Source organism: Lissotriton helveticus, chromosome 6, assembly GCF_964261635.1.
Source record: "Lissotriton helveticus chromosome 6, aLisHel1.1, whole genome shotgun sequence".
NCBI lineage: Eukaryota > Metazoa > Chordata > Amphibia > Caudata > Salamandridae > Lissotriton > Lissotriton helveticus.
The window spans coordinates 1,242,842,770-1,242,870,492 of record NC_136067.1 but is presented as its reverse complement, the minus strand read 5'-3'; the positions used below and the strand labels follow the sequence as shown (position 1 = coordinate 1,242,870,492).

The window sequence follows — 27,723 nt, the reverse complement described above, 5'->3', positions numbered from 1 at the left end:
CAGTCTCCTGGAATATAGCAGTTCTCTCCACCAAACTGGCTGATCCAGAATGGAGTGCTTTAATTGAGGCATTTGACATGTGTTTGCTCCTGGAGACATGGCCCACAGAAAGTGAGCATAGGCACGGCTGTCAAAGCTACAGTAAATTCGTCACCCGTTCAGTGGCTGGCTGCTCTTCTGCTGACCCATTAACAATATGGGTCAAAACTACATTTAGGGAGCACATGAGAGAGATTTCAGTACAGTTCCCGGACATACTGTGGCTGGAGGTTTTTGAGCCTGGTGGGAAGTTCTGGCTACTTATTAATGTTTATAATAGGTCCCCTTCTTTTACAATATCATCCCTAACTTTAGAGATGTTGGACAGTCGTATTAATAGCTATGCCAAGTCGCATATCATCATCATAGCAGGCGATTTTACCATTTTATTTGAGCCTAGTCAGAACTAATAGCTGAGGAGGATTCACCTTGGGGCAATCCCCTTTATAGAGGTGCCAACTATTACTCGAATATCTGCCACAGCCCTGCAAGTAAGCAGTATCTGCTTGTTGCATGGATGAGAGCTTGTAATGGCTGTACAAAATCAGATATTTCACTGTCTCCTACTAATCCCAGACTCACTTATAAGAGTAGAATTGAATATATCCTCCTAGACATTCGAGCATGGCATCCCCCGTACTTGAGTTGATCAATTTCCTCTTGTTTTGGACCCGGGGTATAGGGCAGCATGGGTAGAAGCAGCAAGACATGCCACGGGTTGTGCTGCGCTTGAAGTTGCTAACTCTAGGAGAACCCTAAAATGGAACACTATTGCTACACCTGAAGAAGCTATTGTAAAAATATATGATATCCTATTTTCTAATCTAAATCCAGAAGTTGACAAGCAATATAATAATGAACTTCTTTTAACTAGTCATAACAATTGCTTTACAAAGCGTAAGGAGGTTTGTGACAAGGATTTCAGGCCTGCAAGGAAATCAGCTAAAGCCAATTCTTTGGTTTAATTCTGCATGCAGGAAGCAAATAATGCCCTGCCCAATGCTATCAAAGAAGGGAACAGAAATGCTATTCCACTAGCCAGAGAGCAATATAAAACTACACTCAGTACTGTCCAGCAACCCGGACTGATGACCTATGGGCGACCTTTTAAGTGTGTTAACTAGTAAAGATGTTATTAAATGTTGGCACATCGTCAAACTGGGCTCTTCTCATGTGGCAATGTGGCTAGAAATTCATATTCAAGGTAAGGTGCGGAGAATAATTTTACATTCTTGTGCACAAATAGTTCCCTTTGACCTGCGAGCCATGTGTAGTTTAACCCCTTCGCCGCAGCGTGAATTTTGCTGCGGTGCGAGGGTGGAGGGGGTTGGGCGTGGGGCTGCGGTACTCATGCCGGCCATAATTCAAGGTGGGCGTGTGCTCATGACGGCCGGGATATGTCAGAACTCTGCCCACTGATTAATTCTCCCGCACAGGCGGGGAATTAACAGCATATGGTCGGAGCGGCAACGTTCTGACGGCTCCCGGCCATCATGAGCACACCCCTACCGTGACTCATGATGGCTGGGAGCCGTCATGAACACTGAACGGGTTAAGCTTCCTCCACTAGCCCCTTGATAGAGTGACGATCGCTACCCTGAACAATTCCTACTTTTTTCTTTATTATATACTGAGAGGGCTGTGACGGCGCAAAAGAAGGGGAAAGCTGGCAGCCTAGAAAGATCCATGTGAATCTCTTCCTATCAAGTTTGGATATCTGGGTCCCATATTTCAGTATAATCCAAATGCCATTTCTGCAGGTGCTCCTTAACCTCAAACGTGGAAACGTGTGGCGATGTGTCCTATATATAAAAAGGGCCCCAGGGATATGCCGCAGAACTATCTGATAGACTCCACTCAAAATATTTTATGCTCCCAAATCCTTGATAAACTCAATGGTGGTTAGTCAACAGGCCAGTGATAACCCACTTTTCTGGCTGCCTAGATAATGTGGGCACTGTTGACCAAGCATTTAGATTTTTGGTAACCAAGTGGAAGGTGGTGGCAACTTGTTTGTTGCCTTTGTTGAACTCCGTTCTGCTTTTGCCCTGGTTCAGAAGGAAGACATTGAGGGGCGTACTAAGGGAACATGGGATGCCCCATGAACTGTTAGAAAATCTGACTAGCCTGCATGAAGGCAATTATTCCCAAATTAGATGGGGCCCTCATGGGGAATTTGCAAGGAGTATGTCTAGAGAAACGGGGGGGGTTCAACAGGCCTGTGTCCTGGCCCCCACACTGTTTTTGTTATTTATTAGTGAGTGTGTGGATATCCTAGTTGATTGCCAGTATGACTGCCCTACATTAGCAAGAATCATGGTTCCTGCCTTGCTGTTTGCTGATGATGCACTCTTGCCGTCAAAGACAGGGGCTTGTCAGTTTTGCTGCAGCGATTTTCTCTCTTTTGTGACCAGCTTGGCCTTGAGCTGAATACAGCCAAGACCAGGTATCTGGTCTTTATCCGACATAAAAACTACATGGGGAAGATTATAGCTTCAAGGTGTCTTCCTTGATAGAGTGAGAGACTTGGATTATCTTGGTATTCGGCGATCAGACTCTAATTAAAGGGAGGTCCAAATGCAAAAGAGTGTTGCTACATTCAAACAAATGCCTTACTTAGATTTGTGAAAACAGCAAGTTCCACCCAATTAATCCCCCCTTATAATATATTGGGCACAGGTTCTAATTGCAGTGCAGTGTTGTATGGAAGCAAATTATGGGCCTATTCAGACTTGACCAATCTGGGCTGTGAGGAAAACAAATGTGTGCAATCATTGTTAGCAATCCCCCAGAGTTGCTCCTTGCTACCTGTGCAATTCGATATTGGACAAAGTCCTTTGGGTCTGGTGGCCAAATTGCGTCCATTCGTTTCTGGGTAAATATTTGGAAGTCAGAGGCACTGAAGCTGTATAGGGAAGGACTTGCTGACATTCTCGGAAGGCGAGGGAAGATTCCTTGGCTAAGATCAGTCAAGGAGCTCGACCTGGACATTTTTTTAAATCCTCCTGAACTTATTGTCTATGGCCCATTGGAATTGGTAAATGCAAGATTCTGGGAAAAGTACTATGCAGCAGGGACGTTAACTCAATTTAAAAAAACTTTATAAGTGCTCCCTTTTTATGAAACTTTTTTAAGTTACCATTTGCCCTGTCTCTCTGAGAACTCTTATTTTAAAATTTCGCTGTCGCCTTCTTCCTCTCACAGCAATTTCAAGCAATGGGTTAGCTAACGCCGGGAGTTCCACTGTATGCGTGTCTGTTCCTATTACAATGAGACCGAAAAACATTTTCTTTTCTTTTCACAGCATATTCAGCAAGTCGCTCTAAATGAATAAAACCTGGCACGTTGCACGTTGGGTCTACTCGATCAGACATCTGATGTTGGCTTTTAAGAAAGGACAAGACCCACTTGCTGTGCGTGCTACAGTGAAATACTTGCAGGGGACATGGTATTAGCGGACAAGTCTCTTAATGTAATTTTTAAATTCATCCTGGTTACACTTTCCTGCTCAATTGCACATGTATTTGCAATTTAACTCCCATGTCTTGTTCCACAACTGTCAGTCTTATGTGATACCTTAATATCACGTGGTTTCCTTATTTCTGGTTTCATAATGTTTTAGCTTCATACTGTATCTATATCATGTTTTAACGGCATGCGTGCGGCGACTTTTCCCGCTGTATGCGGCATTTTAAAAATTACCGCATTACATGACGAGCTCAGCTCGTCATCAGCGTACGGCAGGTAACGCTGATGATGAGCTGAGCTCGTCATCAGCATGGAAGGGGTTAAAACTGGATCTTCAAGTTGAGAAGGACTTCTTGGCGGACCGGAAGAGGTTATGTGGTGACCTCCGCTAGTGATTGGACTATAGTTTGGCATTCTCCCTTTGTTGAGCGGTATATTTAAGACTTGTTTGATTTCCAAATCTGTTTTTGATGAATTGTACTTGTTATATTATACTGTTTTATCATGTTTTGTGCGCTTTAATGGTTTGTAATGACCGAATTAAGTTATGATGATGATGAAGCCACGCCTACCTCTATTAACTGTATCTTTGTGAACTATGAATCACTACGGATCAGAATGTTCTCTTCAGGATAAAGCTGTCATTGTGGTACTTTTCTGCCATTACTTTCATTGTTTACAGACCTTGTGAAGGCCAAGTATTAAAGGAACCTGGGAAGCGGCCTGCTTCACATTTGCAGAGCATGAGCTGAATATAATTTGCATTGCAATGGCCTTTAAAGTTTGCATGGTTTGGCTGGTTTCTCTATCTCTTCAATCAATCGAGGGAGGGGAACAGGCAAAAAATGTAACACATCTCACACAAAGCAGTTTGGAAGGACAATGTGTTGTGCTTCTGAGATCTTAATGAATGTCTCAAGCCTGTCATCATGAACAATGCTGTGTGTCATTATAATATTTTGTTTATTGAAAGCAGCCGGACCGCCACAAGCCTAAAAAAACAATTATTGGCAGCCCTTTCTGTCTCACTTTATCCCTTTTTCAGTCATTGCCTTTATCTCTTTATTCTGTAACCACATCCGAGTGTAATTCACAAATGTAGTGGGTATAAAAGATGCAGAGATGAGCATTTTCTGTGTGCTCGGATTACTACCAGAACTCAACGCTGAACGACTACTTTATGTGATTTTACTTCGTTTTTTTTTTAAGTCAACTATTGATAGAAAGAAATCAAACTTGCTGTGTGTGCAAATTAAGGTTGAATGTTTAGCTGTTCCATCCCATTTTTTATTCCTTTTGGCCTTGAATTTTCACTTTATGTTTTTCTTTTTGGGCTGAGTTTGAGAGACTCCAAATCTAGCATTGTCTGGAGACACCATTGGTGTACATTAGGATAGGTAGCTGCTTCTAACGTCAATATTTCAAGAAGAGTTGTTTTTTTAAATGTTCACTCCATTCACCCTTACTGGGAGAGTTAGGAAGCACAGTGGAGGATTAAATTGAGAATACCCAGCTGACCGCCTTCATCGAAGAGTACTCCATCCTAGACTTCTCCCAGTCTTGATTCCGCAGCAACCATAGCACCGAGACTTCCCTCCTCGCCACATGCTACTCGAACAGGGACACACTGCGGCACTCATCTTCCTAGACCTCTCTGCAGCCTTCGACACCTTTTCACACTGCATGCTCGCAGCCAGACTTCACGAAGCAGGGATACAAGGAACTGCCTTTGACTGGATCCAATCCTTTCTCTCCAGCAGAACTCAGAGGATCAAACTCCCTCTTTTCCTCTCCGAACCCACTGATATCAACTGCGGAGTACCCCAAGGATCATCGCTCACCCCCACGCTCTTCAACACCTACACCCCCTCGCCACCATCTTAAGACAGCATGGGATCAGTATTGTATCCTACGCCGAAGGCACCCAGCTCATCCTCTCACTCATGAAGAAACCCCTAGACACCAGACGCTGCTTCCAGAAAGGAATGAAGAACGTGGCAGCCTGGATGAAGGATAGCTGCTTGAAGCTCAACTCAGAGAAGACTGAGGTCCTCATCCTCAGGCCCTGCACTTCTGCCTGGGAAAACACCTGGTGGCCCTCTGCCCTCGGGAATCCACTCACCCCTACAGACCATGCACAAAACCTCAGCATCATCCTCGTCTCCTCCCTCTCCATGAAACGCCAGATCAATGCCGTCGCTTCCAATAGCTTCAACTGCCTGCCCATCCTCCGTAAGACCTTCAAATGAATCCCCCCGACTGCACAAGGACCATCACCCACGCGCTCATAACCAGCAGACTGGACTACGGCAACGCCCTATACGCCGGAATCAAGAGAACTCTTCTACACAAACTCCAAACCATCCAGAACGCGGCAGCCAGACTTGTCCTTGGGACACCACACCACTAACACATGACTCAACACCTACAAGACCTCCACTGGCTTCCCATCAAGAAGCAGGTCACCTTTACACTCCTCACCCACGCCTACAATTCACTCCACAACATTGGACCCAAATACCTCAGCGAGAGAGTATCCTTCCACGTAACCAAGAGGAACCTCTGCTCAGCCAAATTCACCCTGGCAGAGGTCCCCCGCATCTGCAGAAACAGAACAGGTGGGAGAGCCTTCTCCTACATCGCAGCCAAGACCTGGAACGGGCTCTCCGTGAACATCAGATGCTCCCCGGCCCTGCACACGTTTAGGAAGGACCTCAAGACCTGGCTCTTCGACAGATCCAGAGCTGCACTCCCCCTCCCCCCCTAGCGCCTTGAGACCCTCACGGGTCAGTAGCGCACTTTATAAACCCCTGATTGATTGATTGATTGGTAAGAGTACACAATTTAACTTCATCTTTTCTATGTAATATTTAGAATGAACTGCTCTACTAAAAGAAAACATAGAATTATTTTATGACTATTGCACCCATATAATTTTCTTTTATGATGACAAGCTCTACAAATGGTGGCGTCTTGAGCAAAAACAAAAAACAAAATCTTTGGGAAATAATGACATGAGGAGCAGCTATCATTAGATCTAGCTCTGGACACAGTACTGATCCCTAGTTGAGAATAATTAAGGTATAATGAATTCCCCTATGCCCATGAAGGTGATAGTTGCCCTTTGCAGATAATGCATTTGTATGGGCATAGCTAAAACCCATCCATCACCTAAAGGTTGTGAGGGGTCGTCGACTTAAACACTTTAGCAAGTTTATGGCTATTCACCTTGATTACGCAGTTTCGCTGTGCAGCAGGTTTATCCAAGGGTGATGCCTACTGGCAACTGCATACAAATTAGGTCCAGTCATTTCTTGTAAGTGCACCCCATTATGTTTATATTCTTAATGAATATGAACTCACAGAAACATTTTTTTAAATGGAATTTGCAGTAAAAAAAAAGCAAAGATCAGGGTGATGCTGATAGAAGACTTATGAAAGTCACATTCAGTGTTCCTGTCATTGTTGTTACCCTTCGTTCCCATCCGCGGTCTTTTTGTAGGAGAGCGTAAAGGGAGATGAGATTGACTGCTCACTACAGAGAAAGGACATATTCAGTCAATTTGCAAACTCTTCTTCCTCCCTCTTGCATCTTTCCCCAAAACCAGTCTGAAGCTTTAAAAAACACAGCAGAGAGTGAAAGTCACTGCTTCACATCAACACCAGCTTTCATAGTGCATCCTGGGAGCAGGGCAGGGTCTGCTCTGCCCAACATTCTCTACGAATAGGGAATATGTTCCACAAAGACTGGTTGGATGTTTTAACTCATGGAATTCACCTACATTAATTGGCAGTGGACAGTCTAACAACTTGCAAGGATGAAAAACATGAGCAGGAGGTTCCTTTCGGCAAAAGGAAGATCTTTATTTAAATAGACCTGCTTAGATCCTGATGCATTGTTTCCTGCACATGGAATTGAATGCTGCTAATTTCCTAAAGGCAAGAACTATACAAGATGCCCTGTTGAAGCTCTGCTGGCCTTTCCTATTGCTGCTGCAGACCTTGACTGCATCAAAGCTTTCAGCCAGCACAAGAAGACCAGAGACACCGACAAAGAAGTCAAGGAAGTCCTCACTTCCTCGCACCAGAGGTAAGAGTTGGCTGTCCAAGATCCGCATAAAGGTGCATATGCGATAAACGGTGATTCTTCCAGGTGAGCACAATCCCTTCCTGAGTCATTATTTTCCTTGTTCCGTTGGTCAGACTACCCATTCACCCGACCCATTACTAATGCCATAAAGACAGGCACTTAATCCACCCTCAGTTTCGTTGGATCCAGACGAAATGTCAGCAAGGCACAATCGGAGGGTGCCCTAATCCTGGCTATAAGAGCAGAGGTCCAGCACACTACTGTTTCTATGTAAGTGAATTCAGAAGATTAAAAAGAGCCTGCATAGTTTGTGGGCGTGCTTTTGTACCGAAGATCCACACCACAACTTCATCCATATATGTGTCCCTTCAGTATCAATATATGACCCGTGGATATGGAGGAAATTAACTCATGGGGTTTGTACTTTAAGGGAGTGAAAAATGCAAGTTTTACTGGTTTGAAAACCATAACCTTGACCATGGCCACCTACATTTCGACCACAAACACTGAGATTGCAATACCTCTGCTTCATGGTGTTTCATGAGGTAGTTCTGACCATCCAACCTAACAAGTGGGATTGAGAACTGTGGTGTGGATTGGCACTGCTGGGCACTCAGTATGAAGAGTTTGTGGTTTATAGTCCTCCACCTAATCCACACCGCATAAAGCAGGGTTCATGTGCAGTGCCTCAGAAAGGTGGGTACAGATCAATGGGGTCACAGCAGGTTGTTGGATTTGCCGTCATATCTAAATGTGCAGGATCAGTAAAGAGTTTCTTCTGATGGCCATCATTATTTCCTGTGGAATTGTTGAGACTTAAATAGAGGAGAGGTTCAATATGGAGCACTCTGTCCATGTGAGAAACAAATTTGCATCTATAAGATGTTGGCGGTCCATCAGTACACACCTACATTATATAATGTGCAGCAATGGCTACAGAAAAAGTGATTCTATAATTTGTTACATAAATTCTGAAATTCCTACAGCATATCACAATTTATATTCGGGTTCAACACCGAGCTCCTTGCCCTGAACTGAATTTTGTATTGGAAAAAATAATTCATAGCCCTTAACCAAACTCATGGTAAAATCTTCAGCTTGAAGATGACAAAACCAAATTTCGCAGAAACAGTATCAAATACAAATGTAGATTAAACAGTTTGTCAGTTCATATTTCAGTAAAAGAGGTGGCAAACACTACTATTTTAAAAGATATCACAAAAGGTTACCCAAATACCGAGTGATTTGTCTAGTTCTAATATGAATATATATATATGAGAGAGAGGAAGATGTGATTACCCAAACTAGTGAATCATGTTTTGTTTGCTAGTTTATAAAGCAAGAACTGAACTCTGGCACGTGGGTTGCGAGACTGTTCCAGGTATATTGCAAAGAGCAATTGGCTCGGAAAAGACCTACTTCAAACCTGCCAAGCAAAGGCAGTTTGTTATCATGCCTTAAATAGATAAATAGGACATAAAAAACAAAGTGAGGGATGGAATGCTTAAATTAATCTCATCTGCTGTTAATCACTGGAGTTGCATCCCAATCCATCCTGAGATTAATTTAAGCATTCCACCTATCACTGTTTTGTATATTTATTGTGGAATGCCCAGACAGGAGTCTCTTACACACTGTGTCACTGGATCCAAGCTGTACCCAGCTGAGGTAGCCATAACTAGGGCAAACCTGGTCCTGGTGGGTTCAGGAAGGACCTGGCTGGCTTGGCAGTTTGGGCTAGACTGTTCCTATTGTAGCAGGGTCAAGACTGATTTGGAGATAGCTGGGTCCAAACTGAGGTGGCATGGTGGGCAACATAATGATGGATTGAGATGCAGCCCTAGTGATTACCTGTGGCTGAGATTAATTCAAACATTCCATCCATCAATGTTTTGTACACTTAGAGTGTCACCCTATGTGGGACGGATATACCAAGACATAGGCCAGTGCACACTGTGTCACTGGAACCAAGATGTACCTGGCTGATGAACCTATAATTAGGGCGTAACTAGTCCTGGGTTGCCTGCATTCCAGTTCATGGAGGACCTGGTTTGGCAGTTCGTGCTGGACTGTTCCTATTGTAGCAGGGTCAAGACTGGTTTGTAGATAGCTGGGTCCAAATTGAGGTGTGGCATGGTGTGCAAAATAACAATGGATTGGGATGCGGCCCGAGTGATTACGAGAGGCTGTGATTCATTCAATCATTCCATCCATCACTGTTTTGTATACTTATTAAATAGACAAATGCCATAAATGGCACTTTGCCTTGCAGCCTGCTTTTCAAAGACATTGGATGTGTCTTTTCAATTGAGTACTAAATTACTGGAGTCTTAGGGGCACTGGCCAGATTGTAAACCAAAAAGACCAACAGTAACAGACGTGAAAAGGAACCTAATAGTTTAATGTGAAGAAAAGCTATAGAAATTTACCCTGATAAGCCAATACTTACCATTACCCCTTTTGTTATTCAGGAACCTTATTACACTGAAGGGAGGTTAGATTAGCCGTGAGATGAATGGCCCACATTACGCCTTTTTGGGGTGGTGGCGGGGGAGTCAGGGTCGAAAGAACTAAGGATGCTATGCTATAGTGCAGTCATCCTTAGTTCTTTCAAGGGTTTGTTGTCATGACGTGGGCCTATTTGCCTAAATAACGGGAAGTAGTATGGGGATGACTAACCATATTAAATGCGAGAATGGGTAACAATAAGGTGTCCATTTTATCAGCAGGCATGACTTTAATTGCTGTAGTGTTAGAATATTGCCATGATGTTGATTTTACAAAGTCATTCTTTTGTTTTTCAAATGTCTCAAATTCGATTTATTCAAAAACCAAACTAGGAAGTACATATTTGTAGTTCATGACTTCCAATTAAGCATCATTACCAGTTTTCAGAGATTTAACTGCTGTCAATTGCCTGCCCCTCAATAATTTGCCAATGGTGAACGCCACTGGATATAGTGGAAAGAAGGGAAAAGTAATGATGTTAAGGAAGGCTATTAGCATCTGTCCTAATTTCACACCTCACAGGTAAATAAAAAATCTGATTTTCAGTCTGCTTCATGCCCCTGACACTGAACCCACAAAACAGGGAAACGAGAGGTGCTAGTGCCAGCAGTCAACTATTTTAAAGTACAAGGGAAACCCAAAGGAGCAATAGGTGAGGGACTTTGGGTGCATATATTGTTTCAAGGAACAGTGGTCCCTAACAAATAAATGATGATTGTGAATAAATATAGATCAGAAATTGAAGTCTATATAAACTGTCCAGCCGGACAGGGTTTAATAACACAATTGTTGAATTTGTAAGTCAATTAAATACAATATCAAAAGTGGGACACAGCCTGTGCCCTACTACTGTATAACAGACAATTGTGACACATATGGACATGAATGAGGCAAAAACAGGCAGTCTGCATGTATTCCAAATCTTTGCAGAAAATTATTTGCACAAAGTACACTGTTGTGATTTAACTAGTAATCAAATCAAATCATCCAGTGTGAGGTGTCGATAGCGTTTCGATCCCTGCCAGCAGTCAAAGCATTCCAAATGGCTTAGCCAAAGTCAGCCTTGTACCCAGGCCCCTATTGTGATGTATCTTTAAAGAGTTCAATTGCTCAGAACAGACCTGTCCCTGCAATCAAAAATGGAGCAATGTCAATATCGCACCACAAACCACTTTCCATTGTTGATTCAATTTACCTATCTCAGCCAAAACATATCAGAAGAAAATAGGGTACCTAATAACAGGCTAGAATCTCCCTTTGGCAAGAGAATGTCAAATCAGTGCAATATCCAATGGATCTGGATGCCCTTTAGTAATATTAAAACTAAAGGTATCATCTGCATCAGAAAATGTATCCACAATATGCACTTATATGAAAACGTCAGTGAAAGGAGTCTCCAGCATTTGGTTACAACGAAGAACCCCTCACAATCAGCAAGAAACGTACATAAACATTAAGCTCACATAGGTTTTTCAATGGTTGCAAATCAGCATAGGTTCAAGAACAGCCAGTTCCAAATCATGTCGGATCACGGGCCATGCAGAATAAAGAGTGTGGTAGGGAAGAATGTTGGCTATACTACCAAATTATCGAATTTGAAATATCATGCAATGCAAATATTGCAACCAGTATATTGACTACAAAAACATTTTGAAGGTAAGAATTTATAGGTATGTATAGCTTTACCATAATTAACTCCACATAGTATACCTTGATTATATATATATATATATAACTTCCAAGTATGTTAAACAAAAGTTAAAAATGGTAAACCTATACTTATCTGTATATGCTCACCTTCTCAATATTTGAATATTCCACCTTTATGATACATATATTTTAAAACCTTTATTTATGCATTTAAATACATACAATCTAACCCACCTTCACAACAGATAGTGCATGTGAGCGAGTGCGAGTATCAAATCCCATTTCTCCACTTGTGGAGTAGCAAGGACATCACGCAACAAATAATATCATATGTACCACGTCAGAATACAGATCATAGACCTCAATATCCCCAAACTCCTCACTTGGCATGTCAGCTCTCCTACTCAATTATGCGTTGTGTGTTATCACGTCTAAAGATCACCCAGGTTGGAGTCCATATCTGGGTCTCCATGTTCATTGAAAGCATCCTGCATTGCCCCCCAGGCTGCCAAGTCTTCTGGGGCTCTATCATCTATGTGAGAAATTCTCATGTGTTGTTCTTCTGCAACTCCCCCTCTAGAACATCATTAATCCATAAGGCCTCACTTGGAGTACGGCACCCCATCCACCTAATAGTTATTCATCTATTAGCAAGAAGCTGTGCTAATTGTACGAGTTTGGGTGAGATCTTGTGTCCCCAGGGTTTTACCACTATACCCAGGAGGCAAGAGCCAGGTGTCATAGGGATGGGGATTCCCATCAATTCTTCGATGTGGGAAAACACCTCCTCCCAGAAACCATGCACTCCTGCACAGTGCCATCCCAGGTGTATGAATGTGGCACCCTCCTTCCCCCAATGTGTTCACTTAGCTGCCCTGCCAGGGTCAATACTAATGAGCCAGGCCAGTGTTAAGTAGGTTCGGTGCAGGTACTTAAACTGGATTTGTTAAAATTGTTCTTTACAGGACACGTCTTTACCAGGCTACATGCAGGATCCCAGTCTGAATCCTCAATGGCTTCCCCCAAATCTGTTCCCCAATGCTGTTTTCGCTTTGTACATACTCTTCATCAGGGCACCTTGAAGAGCTTTATAGAACAAGGAGATAAGGTGTCTGCCCTCCCCCGATCTAATCAGCCCCCTCAAAATCTGTGATGGGGCTGCCTGGTGGCCTTCATAATATTAGTCAATTTTCTTGCTATGATAATTTGGTAGCACAATTTTTGTGTGCTTGATATTCTGGGTTACAACCCATTCTTTGTCTGCCTGGCCTTTGGGTTGTACTGTCTCAAGTTACGAAAGTGATTGATTGGCGTGGATTAGTGTGGACTATGACCTAGCCAACCCAACCTAATCAAATGGAGCAGTCTTCACACCTATGAATGTCTACCGTGGTGCATAAAAACCCACATTGAGCGCTTTAGGGATTCAGTAGAGTAACCTTTCAATAAATTAACCAAATTGACTCTTAACATGAAACATGGCCTACATTGAGGAAACCAAAAAGCAACTTTCATCTTTTTATTGCAAGTTTCCATTGATTTTGTCTCAATATCGCCTCACAAAATAAGGAATTCCACTGGAAGAAGATGGCTTATGCACAATATTTGTAAGCATTTGAAGCAGCAACACATTTGGAAAAACAGAAAGCCTTTCTTTCATAGTGTTAGCCCTCTATTAATAATTTTGATCACTTCAAGCCCACTGAAGACAGCCGCATTTGCAATATTAACGCAGCAGTGAGACAAAACAGCCATTGACGAAAATGTATGACTATCGACTCATGAAATCAACTGCACTATGACATTGCATTTTTAAATCTATTACCAAGTAGCTTAAAAAAAAGTGCATTCCCACAACATTTATCATGCATCGTTAATGTATCTATTCCACTTTGAAATCATCTCTGGCAAGCAGTTCTCAAAGAATGTGTAACATAAAGTAGCCACAGGCAACCACCTCTGTGGGTCAATGGGGACTGCAATGTGCCTTCCTACCGAGATCAGACAGTTCCCCAGACAACAGGAGTGGAAAAACCACATATGTCTGTAAAGAAGAGATGCAGGCTGCTCACCTGGTTCAGTGCAGTTCTTTCGGTGCCAGTGTTCCCTGGTCCCAGTGGCATTCTCCTCCAGCACCCAGAGTAACCGCCTTTCGTTCCTCTTGTCATTTGTTTCCATGGCGTAGCTGAGCTCACTGTAACCTGTGCAGAGAGAAGGCCACATGTGAGCATAAAAGAGAAATTCATAAACGTGTGTTCAGTGTTTAGCTTGTGGTTGTGTTTGCAGGTGGTAAGTAGGCAGTATTTTTTTTGGGGGGGGGGGGGGTTGGAACACCACAGCGGTTACCATAGAAAGAACATTCCAGATTGAAGTTAGTTGTTGATAATAGTTAGAAGCTCTGCCTTAGTGGGTCTCATTTTATTTGGAAGATCAAGCTCCTGCCTTTTTAAAAACCATCTTCAGTAGTACTACTCACATGCTACAAAATGCTGTTCACAAACCTACATGTGGAGAACACCGCCTAACCTATCTTTTCCATCAGGAGCTGTCCGCCTTACTTGTGGTCTTCTCCTCAAATATGTGTGAAAGTTTTAGTGGTAAATGATGGAGAAACCTGGTGGAGTGGCCAGAAAAAGAAAAATACTTACTTCTAAATGGGGGAGGTTTGACCTAAGAAGGGACTTAGAGAGAGTTGAGGAGAGGTTTAAGAAGGGGCATGCAAATGCAAACACACACCCACAAAAGGGTAAGATCATTTCTATTCACAAACTGCACTTGTAAAGTTACCACAGCCGAAAAGACCAACAAGATTCATAAATGTACTCCATCCTAGTCTTGGAGTAAGTCCAGCACCTCATATAGCCACTTACAGGTACTGCAACACACTGGCATAGAAAATAATGGAGGGGGGACTCAAAAAACACCCTATAAGAAATAATATGAAATATATAACATTATTTAGAATTTTATATTTGATATATATTTCTTATTTTAAGAATTAAAAGCTGTATTCAATCTTTTTAAATTAAATACATTAAATTTTGTTTAGAAAGAATTAAATAAAATAACACATAATTCAGATTAATTGAACAAAAAGGCTTTAGCAAAGTTTACTAAACAGTAATTGAATATAAAAATAGTGAGGATGTGATTTTAGAAATATTATAAATGTAATTAATACATTTTATTTATATAATTACTTATTAAACGTTTAATCTGGTGATTTATTGTGCTGTAACATTTCTATTTTTACTTCTAGGTATAACAATTATTTTTGGTTCTTTTTACTTTTTATTTTACATTAAAGTATGTGGTAATCGTCTCTAAAATCATTATTTAAACTTTCTTTTTCCCTATACTTTACCCTTTGGAGATCTCCACCATAGTGGATTAGACCTCCACCTATGTGTGAAAAGTTACTAGAGGCAACTTTATACTAGTAAATACTTTTCTAGCAGGCTCTACCCCCTGGTTTGAGGGGCAGAACCATATAAGTTCCCACGTAATAATAACTCTACACTCGGAGATTTTGAAAAGCAAAAACGTTTAAAGTTACTACTGGGTTTAGTATTAAGTTACACATGAGTAAGTCTACAGGTGCACATTTACCTTTGTGACTATGACCCTGTGAGCAAACACCATAACATTAAACCGTTATATTATATGGTTCCTTTCATTTGAAGACTTTGAAGACAATAATGTTTATACTGAAAAGCCAAGTGTCTGTTTCCCATAGTTATTCATCTCATTTTAATTTGCTTTTGTCATAAAAAGATTAATGCTAATTTGCTATTGAACTATATTTGGTTATGGCTAATTTCCCTATGTTATGAGCTCTGTCAATTGGCTTTATTACTATGTGTTGTTGATGCTGATTTGAATCTGACACTAATTACTGAGACTAATTACATTTGACCTTCTTTGATGATTCTTATGTTTGAATAAACCTAGTGATTTTTACAATGAATGTTGCCATATTTCCTGAAGGGACCTCATCCTTTCATCCACACACGTCCCCAATACTGTGCATTGACATTTTGAAGTGCTGACAAGAATATGTGCAAAGATATACAAATGATAAGTGTTAGAAATATAGATGTTTAACAGTACTTAATTTGTGCCGGTAGTTGCCAGCGGACAACATTTATTTCATGGGGCCCTGAGACTTTTGTGACCTCTGAAACATTCCTTCGGTCACAGTCTGCCACTGTTTGAGTTCCTAGAGGAGTGAGACGCAGTTGAGCAGTCCTTTTTTTATTTTCCACAATGGACTACATAAATTGAAGTGGGACCGCCAATAGAGTTATACTTCATCATTTGTTTTATTGGCAGCCCTTCTTCTATATCCACAGCTGTAATGGAAATACAAAATAAAATCCTCCTGGATGATGTGCATGCTGTTCTCTGCCTGGGCCAAATGTAGGGCCTGGAGGACAGCTATTCAAGGAGGCATTTGGGGGCATGACCTTATAAGAGGAGTGTAAGGTATGGAAACTGCCTTGGACCACAAACTCCGCATGCTCAACCTCCTGAAAAATATTTTGGGGACCAGCACTTATATTTTTACTAATTAAACACTGTTTAGAATACCAGCAGACTCTCTGCGCCTGCACTTTTAGGATCCTGCAACATTATAAAGGTCGAATTGTTAAGGCTCCGAAAAATAAGCACAAAGGCATTTTGCGACACACAACCAACCGTCTTAAACATAGTAATTTGTTAAGCACTCTCCCAGCTGCTTTCTTTCAGCCAATGATCACATTCGGTGTGGTTTAGAGCACATTCAACCTGGTGGGATTGGTGGGGAAGGGATTTGACACCTTTCTTTAGAAAAAGTAAATGGGTCCAAAAACAAAGTCTATATGGAGGGGAAGTGACAGACTTACAGAGGCTGGAAAAAAGGGGCCTACGTGCTTTGTAGACGTAACATTCTGCCTTGTGACCTGTAGGGTTTGTGCATAGGCCTCTGAAAGTTCGACTTACTCACTTTGTATATGATGAAGGGAAGACTGCAAGGGTTAGTGTACTCTATGCAGCGACAGAAGCACAGAGCCAAATTGGCACCTGTATTCAGTCACTCTATCCAATTGAAAAAGCTAACAGCCTGATTCATCAAGCTAAATTGCGCCCGCAATCGCTGCGAAAATGCAATTGCGGGCGCAATGTCGGTAATCGGCATTCATCATTAAATCGCAAACACATAATAGCGAATACGCAATTATATTCGCAGAAACCCGGTAGGAGAGCATTAGCGATTCAGAAAATGCGTCAATCCACGGATTTTGCGAAATAAATTGCGGTTTTGCTATACAATCGCAATCGGTATTCATGAAATACCGCAAATAGCGAAAAACCCAAAAATCGCTGTTTGCGCGGCGCAAATTAAGGACAACTCAAAGCAGGTGGTAACCATAAAAGCCATGGAATTTTTTTTCTTCAAAAAACAGTTGGCCAATCAGTAACAGGTTCAGGCCTGACCAATCACACATAAGGACAATCAGCAGCTGCATTAGGAGTTCCACAATGCCAGGAATGTACATGGTCGTCAGGCGCCGAAGGCTACAGCGAGCAGCACGGAGGAGAGGCCAGATCCAGGAGAGGATATTCCGCCAGCGGGTCACCTTGCTGGGCCAAACAAGAGAGCAGATATATGCAAAATACAGGCTGAATGGGGAAATGATAATCCAGCTCATACACGACCTTGACCCCCTGATGCAGCACCCAACAAGGCGTACCAATGCGGTGCCTACACATGTGCAGGTATTGTGTAGCCTGCACCTCCTGGCCTCTGGGAGCTTCCAGGGGATAGTAGCGGCTGCTGGGGGGATATCCCAGCCCACCATGTCACGCTGCCTCAAGACTTTTGTTGACGCTATGCTTACCCAGGTACACCGATACATAAAATTTCCCACCAGCCAACAGGAATTGCACTTGACCAAGCTACAATTCTACAATGTAGCACATTTTCCACATGTACTCGGATGCATAGACTGTACCCACGTCGCCATCTGCCCACCAGCTGCCACGGAGTATATGTTCCGCAATCGGAAGTCCTACCACTCCCTCAACATACAGATGGTCTGCAATGCCAAGACTTACATCACTGACATTGTGGCCCAGTACCCAGGGAGTACCCATGACTCCTATATATTCCGGCACAGCGGCCTCCACACACGACTGGCCAGGGGAGACTTTGGGGAAGGACACCTACTTGGTAAGTACACTTTGTTGACAATGTCACATTGCTATGAAGTAGCAGCGCAGCACAGGCACTCACCCTCTGCTCCTCTCATTCAGGTGACAGTGGCTACGCCCTCCGTGATTACCTCCTCACCCCATACCTCAACCCTGCTACACCCCAGCAACGGCGCTACAATGTTGCGCACATTCGGACAAGGAACTGCATAGAAAGGACATTTGGGTTGCTCAAAAGCAGGTTCCGCATACTGCACAAGACAGGTGGGGCCATGTATTACAGTCCTGCAATGTGCTGCCGCATTGTGGCTGTCTGCGCAATACTTCATAACATTGCAACCAAGCGCCGGATACCTGTCGACATATCTGGCAGTGAATCTGAAGGGGACGACCGGCCACCTGCTCATGCGCGCCATGCACACGGGGAGAATCCTGCTGAAGGCCACAGATGTCGCAACCACATCAAACTGAACAGTTTCTGATGCACCCTCTACCCTCACCCCACAAATCACAAATGCATACAGAAATCAATAATGACACTACGCCAATGAGTGCTGCTAAAATAAATATAATTGTTTCATTCACAATAATGGTAACACTTTAACTGTTGTCTTTGCTAACAGTATTTCAGCATACTGCTGTGTGGAACGGACAGGGCAGGCTTATACTCAGCCTGTGCCTGTAAGAGTCATAGAAAGTCATGTGCGCCTCCTGCGCGTACCACCCAAACGCCTCTGTGGCTCATCCTCATCCATGGCATGTGCAGCTGCTGTGGGCCTGGTGCTGCACCTGAGTGCCCCTACGTGTGAGGCAGAGTGGCTGCTCACACTAGATGTCCCCTCACTGGCATCATCACCCCCAACAGTGGCAGGTAGAGCAGGACGGTGTAGTGCTGTCACGGCACTGGTCAGGTGCTCAAGGACCCTGGCCACATCCTCGCAGCACTGGATGAGCTGCTGCTGCTGCGCAAGGGACCGCCGCGACAACTGTGATGTGGCATTGCTAATGATATAATTGGACCTGGTGTAGGCGGTCAGCCTGGTCAATAGCTGCCGGTGGCAGCGGCGTGCTGCGTTGCGCTGCGATGTATTTGCAGCAGTGCTGGCCACCATGGCTGCAGTCATGCGGACCATACCCTCCCCCACACCTGCCATGGCTACAGTCATGCTGGCCATTCCCTCACCCACACCTTCCATGACTGCCGTCATGCGGTCCATCCGGTCCCCCACTCCGGCAACATTGCGCCCAATGTTATACAGCTGTAGCTGTATGGCACCTTGCTGCCGTGCTTGCAGCTGATGTATACGGAGCATGCGTCTTTCCACGCTCACTCTCACCAGCTCCGGTCCAATCCCCCTCCTGCTGCTAGGTGCATTGGTCTGCAGGCGAGGCGTGCCACGCCTGCTCTGCTGGCCTGACACAGTGGGTGGCCGCTGTGTTGCCGCTGTTGCAGGCCCTGATGTAGAAGCACCAGCTGCTGGTGGTGTCACGGCAGGCGTTGTTAGTGCGGCAGGGGCTGGAGGCACCCTGGTGGTGGACCTGGCTGTGGAAGTATTTGCTGCGCCAGACGCAGGAGGCACACTGGTGGCGGACCTGGCTGCGGAAGTATTTGCTGCGCCAGACGCAGGAGGCACACTGGTGGCGGACCTGGCTGCGGAAGTATTTGCTGCGCCAGACGCAGGAGGCACACTGGTGGCGGACCTGGCTGCGGAAGTATTTGCTGCGCCAGACGCAGGAGGCACACTGGTGGCGGACCTGGCTGCGGAAGTATTTGCTGCGCCAGACGCAGGAGGCACCCTGGTGGTGGACCTGGCTGCAGGAGTAGTTGCTGGGGCAGGGGCTGGTGGCTGTGTATGTGGCGGCACCTCCTCCTCATCCGGTGCCTCCTCATCTATTTGCAGCCTCTCGCTGTTGCTGCTGTCTGCACCACCTGTGAGGGGAAGTGGACGTTCATTAGTTGCATGTATCTGTCACACGTGCAGTTGCTACATGCATGCTGGGTGACATTCCCTGACTGGCTATGGCTTTGCGTACTTTGGTACCTGTCTGGCTGCATTGTGGTAAATCTACATTGTGGCCACACTACATGTCCCACAATGCTTCAGGGCATTACCTGATGTGGAACGATGGCATGACTATGGAACAATATGGGAGGCTAATTGGTCATGGACATTCATAGGGGACAGGGTCGCAGTCGCATGCCACTTACCTCGGGTGTCTTGGGTGGTGCGGGATGAGTCCATATGAGTCACTCCGATGACCGCCTCTGTCTCCAGGGTGTTCTCTACTTGATCCTCCATGGGGGTGTTTGGAGGGACTGTAGGTTCTCCCCCTCCTGTGCCTGATGATTCTCCAAGGCGCTCAGCCACCCTCTCTTTGGCACGACCTCGGAGGTCGTACCAGCGTTTTTTAAGTTCGTCAAGTGACCTGTCCGCCACACCCACGGAGTTCACCGTGGACGCTATGCCCTGCCAGATCCTGCGTTTTTCCTGTTCTGCCACCCTCCTAGAGTCCTTCCCAAAGAGTTTGGAGTGGTTGGACACCACACCCTCTATTAAATGCTCCAGCTCCTGCTCGGAAAATTTTAACTTTCTCTTCCGCCCTGTGGTGTTGCTGGGCCCAGGAAGAGCCTCCTCAGACATTGCTGCACTGTACTTGCTGAGTAGTTTCCTGACAGATTTGCTGGAGCTGTCCCAGTTGCTGACTCGAGGTCTGCCTCACTGTGGTGTATGGGGGTGGGCCCTGGCTGCTTCCTGGTTGTGATGTCATCGCTGTGCTCGACATGCGACTTCCCGTTTTCCCGATCTCGCGCTATTTGAGGTCCCGCTATTGACGATCTCGCTATTAGAGAATTCGCAATTCCGACACGGATGTTGCCGGAAATAGCGTATTTTATGCGAATTTCGATAGTCGCAACCGGTATTTGCGGCCGCGTACGATTCGCTTTATTTTCTCTAAATTATTCATGAATACCGTTTTGCGTGTCCTTGATAGCGAGTCGCTATTATTCGCTATTAGGGCCACGCAAAACGTCCCGTTGATGAATCAGGCTGTAAGACCCTGCCAAAGGACAATAATGTGACGTGATTAGGAGCCTCCTGTTTTAGAACCACAACTCATTTGTATTTATGTTAATACTGACGTCAGGGAACTTAGAAAAAAAGTGAGACTTACGAGATAGAAACGTGTGCTGCTATACATTTATTGATTCTGGGAACAATTTGCATAGGATTCCATGCCTGGGTCTAGCATAAAGGCAACAACAAGAAATACTGGGAAATGAGCTCACAATCGCACAAATTTGCATCCCCAGATCACCACCATTCTGAACTTAGGTTTCCTGCCTGCCACAAGAAAACCGTTTATGCCTGTCACAAGGAAAAGAGTCTTCTAGTTTCTTTTTATTGGTGACTTTAAACAAGGATTATGAGTTATGGTTTGAAATAATATCAATAAAGTTGACCCTTTTTTAAATATGGTACGAATACTTTGAGTAATGTTTGCAAAATGATTAAAGTATTTTCTGTTTCTGAACTCAATAGATCATTTTTAATTTTTTCTTGGGTGCATAGGATAAATGGTACTTATTTTGATCAGGTTCAGAAAAATATTTAGCTAAGAATGTACAGCCAGGATATGAAGTAATAACACTCATCTGAATCACACCACAGCGAAAAATAATACTTATGGAACAAATGGCCAATCGAACCTTCAGGAGTAAGTTACATTGTATTCCAGAATACTGTGCTATGGAACACAATGTGTGCGCCTGGGGAATTTTGCAATTAGTATAACCGCCTATAGAAAAGAGTTATGATGCAAATGACTAATCTAACTTTTAAAAACGCATCCTGGTTTCTGTGAGGACATCCTGGATTACCCTTTCTGCCTGGGCTCTAACAGCAATGCGTTTGTGCAGAGAAATTCATTAGTTCTTCTGCAACAACTTACCAAACAACAAAACAGCAAACAAAATGAAGGACACAAAAGGCCTAAATCAAGTTGTTTGCAGGGATGATAATTTAATAACTAAAATGCTAAAGAGATGAAGAAAATCTGATTAGATATCGAATCTGTTGGCATCAATAAATTGGGTTGTTTTTGGATAAATATTATGGAGAGCTGCAATGCATTTGGTTTTGGCACTTCAGGAAAGCAATTACACAAAATACACTGGCGCAAGGAAGCTTTCTTCCTAGAAAGGACTTAGCTACAAAGTGTCCATTCTGAGACTCGCCCAAGTTTTCCAGTTACATTGGGCTCCCAACAAAATCAGTACAATATGTTCCCATTGATCCTCTACAGTTCTCTTCAGCATTTCAGCACTGAACATTTCTCTTTGTTTCTGCTTCCCCTGTCTGTGAGGTAGAGAAATGTCTATTTATGGCTGGTTCACTGGAGTGCAGCCAGGCATACATCAGCTTCTTCGGTACCAAGCTGTTGTGCACCATCCAGGGCATATTTACACGAAAGGGAAACAATGCGACACGCAAGCCATTTTGCTGCGTCACTTTCAAAGCACAGGGATCCTTCATATTTACAACAATATGTTGCCTCCCTGTGCTTTCCACTGCGCTGGTGCTCAATTGGCTGCCATGCACCAACGCAGGCGCCCTTGAGCCATGGTGCAAGGGTGTCTGCGTTTTTGGGGAGATTGTTTTTGTGCAGGAAAGGACACCTTCCTGCACAACAACTATCTTGTGAGGTGTTTTCCTTTTTCTATACGTGCTGCAGTGAGGCATAGGATTCACACCCAGATTTACAAAATGTTGTAAATCTGTGATTATGGCAGAATCCATGAGTGTTGCGTGGGAACAGCCGCAGCAACACCCATGGTACGCTCTTTTCACAGAAATTGTTGTGTGAAAAGGGGCCATATTTAAATACCTCAAAAAGCCATGCAGGGTGTCTTTATATGGTGTTGTAATTATGGAGAACCACACTGCGCCAGGGAGCGTAAAAAAAAGCGATACCACCAGCAGCACAAGGGGCTTGTAAATATGCCCGTCCATATACTGGAGAGAATTTCCACTGGGACAATCAGGTTTCACTGTCAATTCCTGAATTGCAGTATACTTAGGGAGGAGAAAGAGGATAGTGTCACTAGTCCTGCAGCAACTTTCTGACCCTGAGAATCAAGGCAGAGATGGAGACACTTCTCTTCACAGCCCTCTTCTGTAGTGTGGCTCCTATTTTCCCAATAGGCTCTGCGCATTGGAATAGTACCTACAGCAGTAAAGGCCTAGGCCAGACGTTAACTAGGTCTACTACTGTCGATACTAGACTTAATTTTTGGGTTTGCCAGCTAAGCTCAGAGTTCGCTAGAAACTTTCTCGAATGTTCAAGGAAGGATTAACTTCCCTGATTAGACAAGAAGGGATTTAGTTTCTGACAACCATAGAACATGACAACTTTGCTCTCCCCTAATCAAGAGTCAATCTCAAGAGTCGTGTGAGCACAAGGCAATTATTTTACTCAGTCAGTACGTGCATTCTTAGTCTCATCAGAATGTAGAGAAAAGGAAGAGACGGGCGTGTTCAATAAAAGATGTTATTTATTGATCAGTCTCTTTTCTCGTACAAGAGAAATGGATCGATATTATTGCGATACTTATAGTTAAGTAAAGTGCATACATTAGAAGCAATAGTATAAAATAATACTGTAAAAACATTGATATGGTTTCTGAGCCATATGATGTTTAAAATGATTAAAATATATTTACATACACATATACATTTGACTAAACGTACTCAACTGGTGTTTCTAAATACGCCTACCCCGTGTACCTGACCTAAGTCTAATACGTGGGCGGGAATAGAAAGTTACAGTTTAAGTTAAGTTTGTTTTTGCCAAGTGAATAACTAAAGAATTCTCTAGGAGGGGTTATTCAGTTCTGTACCTGGAATTTAGGATGAATGAGGAATGGTATCTCTTTCTCTGCTCTCGATATTCCAGGCTGCCTGCGAGGGCTGCCCAGAAACGCCGGTGCTGGGTCTCTCGGCTTGAGATAGCAGCGCGTCTCTCAGCGCGTCAGGAAGGCGGGGCTGTTGCCTGCGGGGTCTGCTTCGGCTCTCTGCTTCGGCAAGTATGGCTGCTCCGTCTTGTCACCACGCATGTGTTTTGCATAGGGCAAGGTCGGCAATATTTATACCTTAAAGGTGCCGGGATTGACGTAAGGATGGACATAGGTACGTCAATAAAGATGTCATACGACTTGCTCGTTAGCACATTCTTTACTAAAGTTCTCTGTGAAATCAAAACAATGGCCGCACGGATTATCCAGGTTGTCATAGGTTTGATTTGTTATGAGAACGTCGTATGCCTTATCAGGGGCTGGAGGAATATCGCTTGTCTAATTAGATCTCAAGCGTTATGACCTAATCAGATAACACGTTCCTGTGCCGTAGTGTGACTGCGTCAGATAACGGTATCTGCATCATGGGGGATTTCTTGCCTCATGGGCTGACTGTTAGTTAACTAGCTAGTAAGTTTAACCAGAATAGGGTCAGGAATAGGGGGATCGATTCAGAACCTATAGAAATACACGACACCCACTCCACGCTAACTATGGTCATATCTACTAATCTATGCATAGTATAACATAGTACAACATACTATAGAGTATAGTGTATACCTTACCACCCCAAAATACATAAATGCATTTAGAAATTTTCAAATATACTGAAAAATTGCAGTCATATATATTGTATGCACTTAAGCTATGAATTAAATGCAAAAGTAAACACGCATTGTTATGCATTATTGCTTGTTGGTATATGAGAAATACACATGAAATGGCTCTTAATATGGCTATACAGAAAAAAAGTCGAAACCATTTCATCACATAAAATCTATTGTGAACATACCAGTGGGCAGCTTAAGTCTATATAAAGTCTATAAAGTATCTAAAAAAAATAGAAATCTTAGTTCTCTAGGAATAGTTTCTTACTTTAAGCAGAAGATCAGTGTCCCGGGAAAAAATATATAGAAAAATATTTTAGGGGCTTGCTGAAAAAAGTTGCTGTCCGTGAACTGGATTGTAATTGTTCATGTGACTTTATTTTTAAAGTTGAAGGCCGAATTCAGGGAACGCCGTGTGCGAGTTTACTCAAAAGTCTCTATTTCTGTTCCGGAGAGAACATCATATCATTCAGGCTTTCGAAAAAACTGTCAACAGCTTCATGGGAAAGTTCCTCTAAGTCGGAAATAGGGGTAACCATGCATTCGTGCGCATGATTGTCTCCATTGACATTCTGATTTGCATTGCTGACAGAAGGTCGTACCTGTTCGATGCTGCTTTCATCTTGAACTTCACTACTCTTCAATCGCAGTGGTGAAGATTCCAGGAATGCCGTCATCAGAATTGGCAGCCTTTGAGGGCAGCACAGTGCGTGAACCTTGGTAGGAACCAACAGTGTATCTGCATCCACCGGCGCATCCGATTGTAGCGTCAGACAGGTGTCTAACACGCATTCTTCTCCGCATAGCAGACACCTTAGTACAGGTAAAACACACCTTTGCCACATTGGTCGAAATGATAGAAACCAAGTCATGTTTAGGTCTCTAAGCCGGGAGAGTCCCAGGATTTTTGATATCCGGTCCCGGTATCCAATGGCTAGGATCGTATCTTCCATTGTCGTGAGATTTTGTTCTGTGACATGGGTTGCCATAACGAAAAATAAGGACTAGGAATAGGATTCCTGCAATTAGTCCTAGGATCAGGGGAAGTCCGCCAAAAATCGAATGGACGAAATCTGGAAAAATACCCAGTATGGCTTTGAATGGTGTTAATGCCATCGAAAATACTGTCTTAAATACCTTTGAGACCCCAGTGGTATCAGAAATATTTAAGATTTCGCTCAGGATTTCCGCGAAATGTACGGGGGAATTGGTTGATAATAATGTATGTATCTCTGCAGTCGTCCTTGCGACTTGTAGATCATACGTTTCTTTAGATGACGTGAGCCTTGTAGGCGTCTGAAGAAGCACTGTTTTCATTCTGCTTAAAGTGTCTATTCGAATAGAAGTAATTTTCAGACCGGGCCATGCCCTTGCCTCCCTGTCTGGAAAGGAGCTGGGGAACAAAGAACGTCCACAGCACTTGACCTTCGCCGTCGTAGTGACGAGATAAGGAGTCCCGGGCATAAGACTACAGCATCTGCGGTCTACAATAAGAATGTAACTCCCATTATAGAGTCTTTGAAAGAATGGTTCTATTTCAGTTGCAGGTGCGCCTTGCTGGTGACATGAAAGGTTGTATGAATTCCCTTCACAGGCTCCGTGCAAACTAATACCGTTACACAGAAGCGTGCCGCTTAGTGACATAGCACAATTGTTGCCACTAAGAAACACTTTCTGTCCTTTGTTACTGACACATGCATGTGAATAGGGCAGGTTCCAAGTTGTTTTAAGGTACCCCTTTCCCAATTTCTCGTACATGCCAGCCTGTATATATTTTTGGCAGTATTGAAACCTGAAGGTTGAGATTGGAATATTTATGATTCCGTGGATTATCCATTCACTGACAGGTCGTTCTGACATTGTCATTGGTAATCTTTCTAGTTTTTCAATGCTCAAGATTGTATAATCAGCACCCTTCTGCGCCATACCGATTTGTCTATCAGTAAGGTTAAAGATTTGGAATAGTGACGTTGTGTTGATTAAACGCCAAGGCACGTAGCCTGAACGCAGATTTTGTAACGTCCAGCCAAGCTGTACAATAGAACGCAATTGTGACTGACCATGTTGTAATAACAGTAAGTCTTGCGATAATATATCGATTTGCTGAAGACACAATGCTGTCCAATGAAAAAATTCTGGAGGACAGAGTCATTAACCCATTGTCCACTACAGAAAGTGATTTTTCCAAATTAATACGGTCAATTTCCCGTATTCTTTCTGCTGTCTCAATTTGAGTAACCTTCCAGGCCTCATTGTATGCTGCATATACAGAGGCTGCTATGAAACGCTTATGACGCTGTTTGCGTGGTCCCAGTATGAAATCACGCAAGTCAGCACCATCAGTAAGTAAAGTTAGGTGTTGCTTAATTTCAGGCAGTGTGGAAGTTTGTAGCCATTGAAGGCATAATTTGCCCACACTGTAGGTTGTTATTATCCCTGGGTGATGTCTTTGAGGATATCTAGGGTCTGGCCTGTTCATTTTGAAACCCTGTGTTTTATTCAGGAATCTATCTTGACAGTTATTTGTATCTGTGGGCCAGATCAACCATTGTTTCCAATCAGGATGTGTTCTGTTTTGGTTAAGTATATGGTTTATGTCTATATCAGAGTTATTGCTAAACATTGTTGGCTTTGGAATAGACAGGTTATTTAAATCTTTGATTTTTGCTAGGCCAAGACAGGTGGTTTGTTGAACGGTGTCATTTAAAAATATCATTTGTTCTGGGATCATGCAGGCTCTAAACAAAGCTTCTAAACCCTGTACTTGCCATTCTTTTGTACCCCAAACACTTTTCAAATCAACATGTTTGTCCCAATAATCAAATCCAAAAGTATTCATTTTTTCAAAGAAAGAATCTGAATATATCAATTTTGTGTTGGTTATCATGGTTTTCATCCCTGTCTTGTTTGACAATTTGTAATAAAATGTTTCAGCATTAGTTATGTTAAAACCTGAAAAATATGAATATTTGCCATACACGGTTCTTGAGCTCCCTTTTGGAGGTGTAGCACAATGTTCCCATTGATTAAAATTTAAAACATTTCTAGGTTGTGCAGATTTATGCACGAAATGGTTACCATAATGGTTATAG

General features: G+C 43.3%; 1 protein-coding gene across 1 annotated transcript in view; it reads right to left on the bottom strand.

The window, feature by feature from the left end:
• Nucleotides 1-27,723, bottom strand: part of SLC24A3 (solute carrier family 24 member 3) — a 1,490,020-nt gene that overhangs the window by 1,191,803 nt on the left and 270,494 nt on the right. The window contains exon 2 of the mRNA XM_078648964.1: nt 13,828-13,956. Within this exon, the coding sequence (XP_078505090.1) occupies nt 13,828-13,956 (129 nt within the window). The remainder of the gene's footprint in view (nt 1-13,827; nt 13,957-27,723) is intronic.